General features: G+C 59.9%; 1 protein-coding gene across 1 annotated transcript in view; it reads left to right on the top strand.

Moving 5' to 3' along the window:
• The window catches only part of LOC102427833 (excitatory amino acid transporter 5), a 5,383-nt gene that overhangs the window by 972 nt on the left and 2,170 nt on the right, over window positions 1-2,241 (top strand). The window contains 4 exon segments of the mRNA XM_023752825.1: window positions 7-190; window positions 893-944; window positions 946-1,127; window positions 2,164-2,238. Of these exon segments, the coding sequence (XP_023608593.1) occupies window positions 7-190; window positions 893-944; window positions 946-1,127; window positions 2,164-2,238 (493 nt within the window).

Below are 2,241 nucleotides of genomic sequence, written 5' to 3'. Positions count from 1 at the left end.
GTGTAGGCATCACACACATGTGTAGGCATCACATACGCCGTGGCTTGGCCTGTGTGATCCGTGATCTGCTCGTGTATCCCTGCCCCCGCAGGCATCATGCTGGGCCGCATGGTGAGAGCGGGGCCCCCCTGGTCAGCTTCTGCCAGTGCCTCAATGAGTCCGTCATGAAGATCGTGGCAGTGGCTGTGTGGTAAGCCTCACTGGGATGGGGGTGTCCTCTCCTACCTCACCTCTTCCACTCCTGTCCTGGGCAGACAGAGGGACCCCATGGTCCCATCCTTTCTTCTCCTAGGAGTGAGCTGCCCAGGAGACTGAGCCCTGGCCTGGGTTCTCCAGAGTCACACGCGCTCCCCTGCTCCCCAGCCCTGACCAGGCCTAGTTCCAGCCCTGGGCCTGCCACTCTGGCCTGGTCAGGCCGCTGCAGGAGAGCCCAGCGCTGAGCCTGGCGTGCTCTCCTGGCCTAGTTTCCCCATCACATGGAGCTCATCAGCTCGGCTTTTGGAGGAAGGAAGCTCTGGAAGTGAGAACCAGCTGCCACTCCGTGGTTCAGAGCTCAGACCTTAGACATGGTTTAGATGGGGACGTGCAGAGGCCTGTCCCAGTGCCTGCACAGAGAGCGGCATTGCTGGGTTCACACATGGGCCCGCAGAGGGCAGGCGTACTCCTCAGAAGCCTGGGCAGGAAGGCAGGGTTGTGAGAGGTTGTGCAGGGCTGGGCTGGTTGAGGGTGGAGGTATCAATAATGCCATGTTCCTGGCACCTTGGCACTCAGTTACATTCACCCTTCACGGGCCCTGGCAGGCTCAGGGGATCAGGCAGTGATGCAGTGCCAGGGCTGCCTGGGACCCTCACCTGCCTGGCACTGAGCTGGCTGCCCCTGCCCCCAACCACAGGTACTTCCCCTTCGGCATTGTGTTCCTCATCGCCGGCAAGATCCTGGAGATGGGATGACCCCACAACCGTTGGGAAAAAGCTGGGCTTCTATGCAGTCACCGTAGTGTGCGGGCTGGTGGTCCATGGCCTCGTCATCCTGCCGCTGCTCTACTTCTTCATCACCAGAAAGAACCCCATCGTCTTCATCCGCGGTGTCCTTCAGGCCCTGCTCATCGCACTGGCCACCTCCTCCAGGTAGCCCTGGGCGCAGGCAGAACAGGGTGGTGCTCAACTCCGTCCACCTGTTCAGCCACCATTTGTCCATGGCCATAGACGCGTGGAGGTGTCAGTAAGGCCTGCTTCACACACTCGGGGGTAGCTATGGTAACAAGACCAATCTTTGAAATGTAATGCTTAAGGCCCCACCTGCCCAAATGGCAGGAAGCCTTTATCGCCTCTTGAGGCCTTCCCCTCCCCCACTCAATCCACATGGGGGTTGGCTTCCACACAGAGCAGCCCTTGGCCACCTGCCCGACAGGAACAACCTTGGGCCCGGCAAGAGGAAGTGGGGTCCCCAGTCAGTGACCTGTGGGATGGGAAGGGCTCTGCAACCACACCAACCCAGGTATTGGCCCCAGCACTGCTACCAGGAACTCTAGTAACAAAACAGTAACAGCACTAGTAGCTACCATTGCTTGAGTACTTGTGATGAGGCGGACACTACTCTAAGCGCTTACTCATTAAAGCACCCTAAGAGCTGAATCCAGGCGTTCTCCCGCCCTGGGACAAGGAAACCAAGGCACACACAGGTTAGGGATCCTGCTGCCCTGGCGAGGAGGAGGCTGGAAGCTGAACCCAGCAGGTCCAGCCCAGAGCCCCGCTGTTAGCCACTCCTACGCTTGGCACAGCAGTGTGACTTCGAGTCAGCCCCTCCGCCCTCTGGGCTTCAGTTTCTTCATCTGTAAAATGGACTCAAAACCCCTCCTTCGCCAGAAGCTATGAGGATCAAATGAGAGTGTGTGTAAAGCACGGAACCAGGCGCATAGTAGGTCCCTTCCTGACCTGTGTGTAGAGGGGTGTCTCTGAGGCCCAGGGCCTGGGTAGGCCTGGCTCGGCCACCGTCCCACACTCCCAAAGGGACCATTTTCAAGGCCCCGTCAGCCTGTTCTCCCTGCGATGGGCCGGCTGCCTGGGGTGGCACGAGCTTCCTGTCACTGGCAGGAGGGCAACCCAGAGGCCCTGACCATCCTGGAGGAGGATGGAGGGCAGACGCTGGCCCCTCTGCCCACAGCTCGGCCACACTGCCCATCACCTTCAAGTGCCTGCTGGAAAACAACCACATTGACCGGCGCATCGCCCGCTTCGTGCT

The sequence above is a fragment of the Myotis lucifugus genome, unplaced genomic scaffold (assembly GCF_000147115.1).
Source record: "Myotis lucifugus unplaced genomic scaffold, Myoluc2.0 scaffold_37, whole genome shotgun sequence".
Taxonomy (NCBI): Eukaryota; Metazoa; Chordata; class Mammalia; order Chiroptera; family Vespertilionidae; genus Myotis; species Myotis lucifugus.
This window is presented reverse-complemented; position numbering and strand designations above follow the sequence as displayed.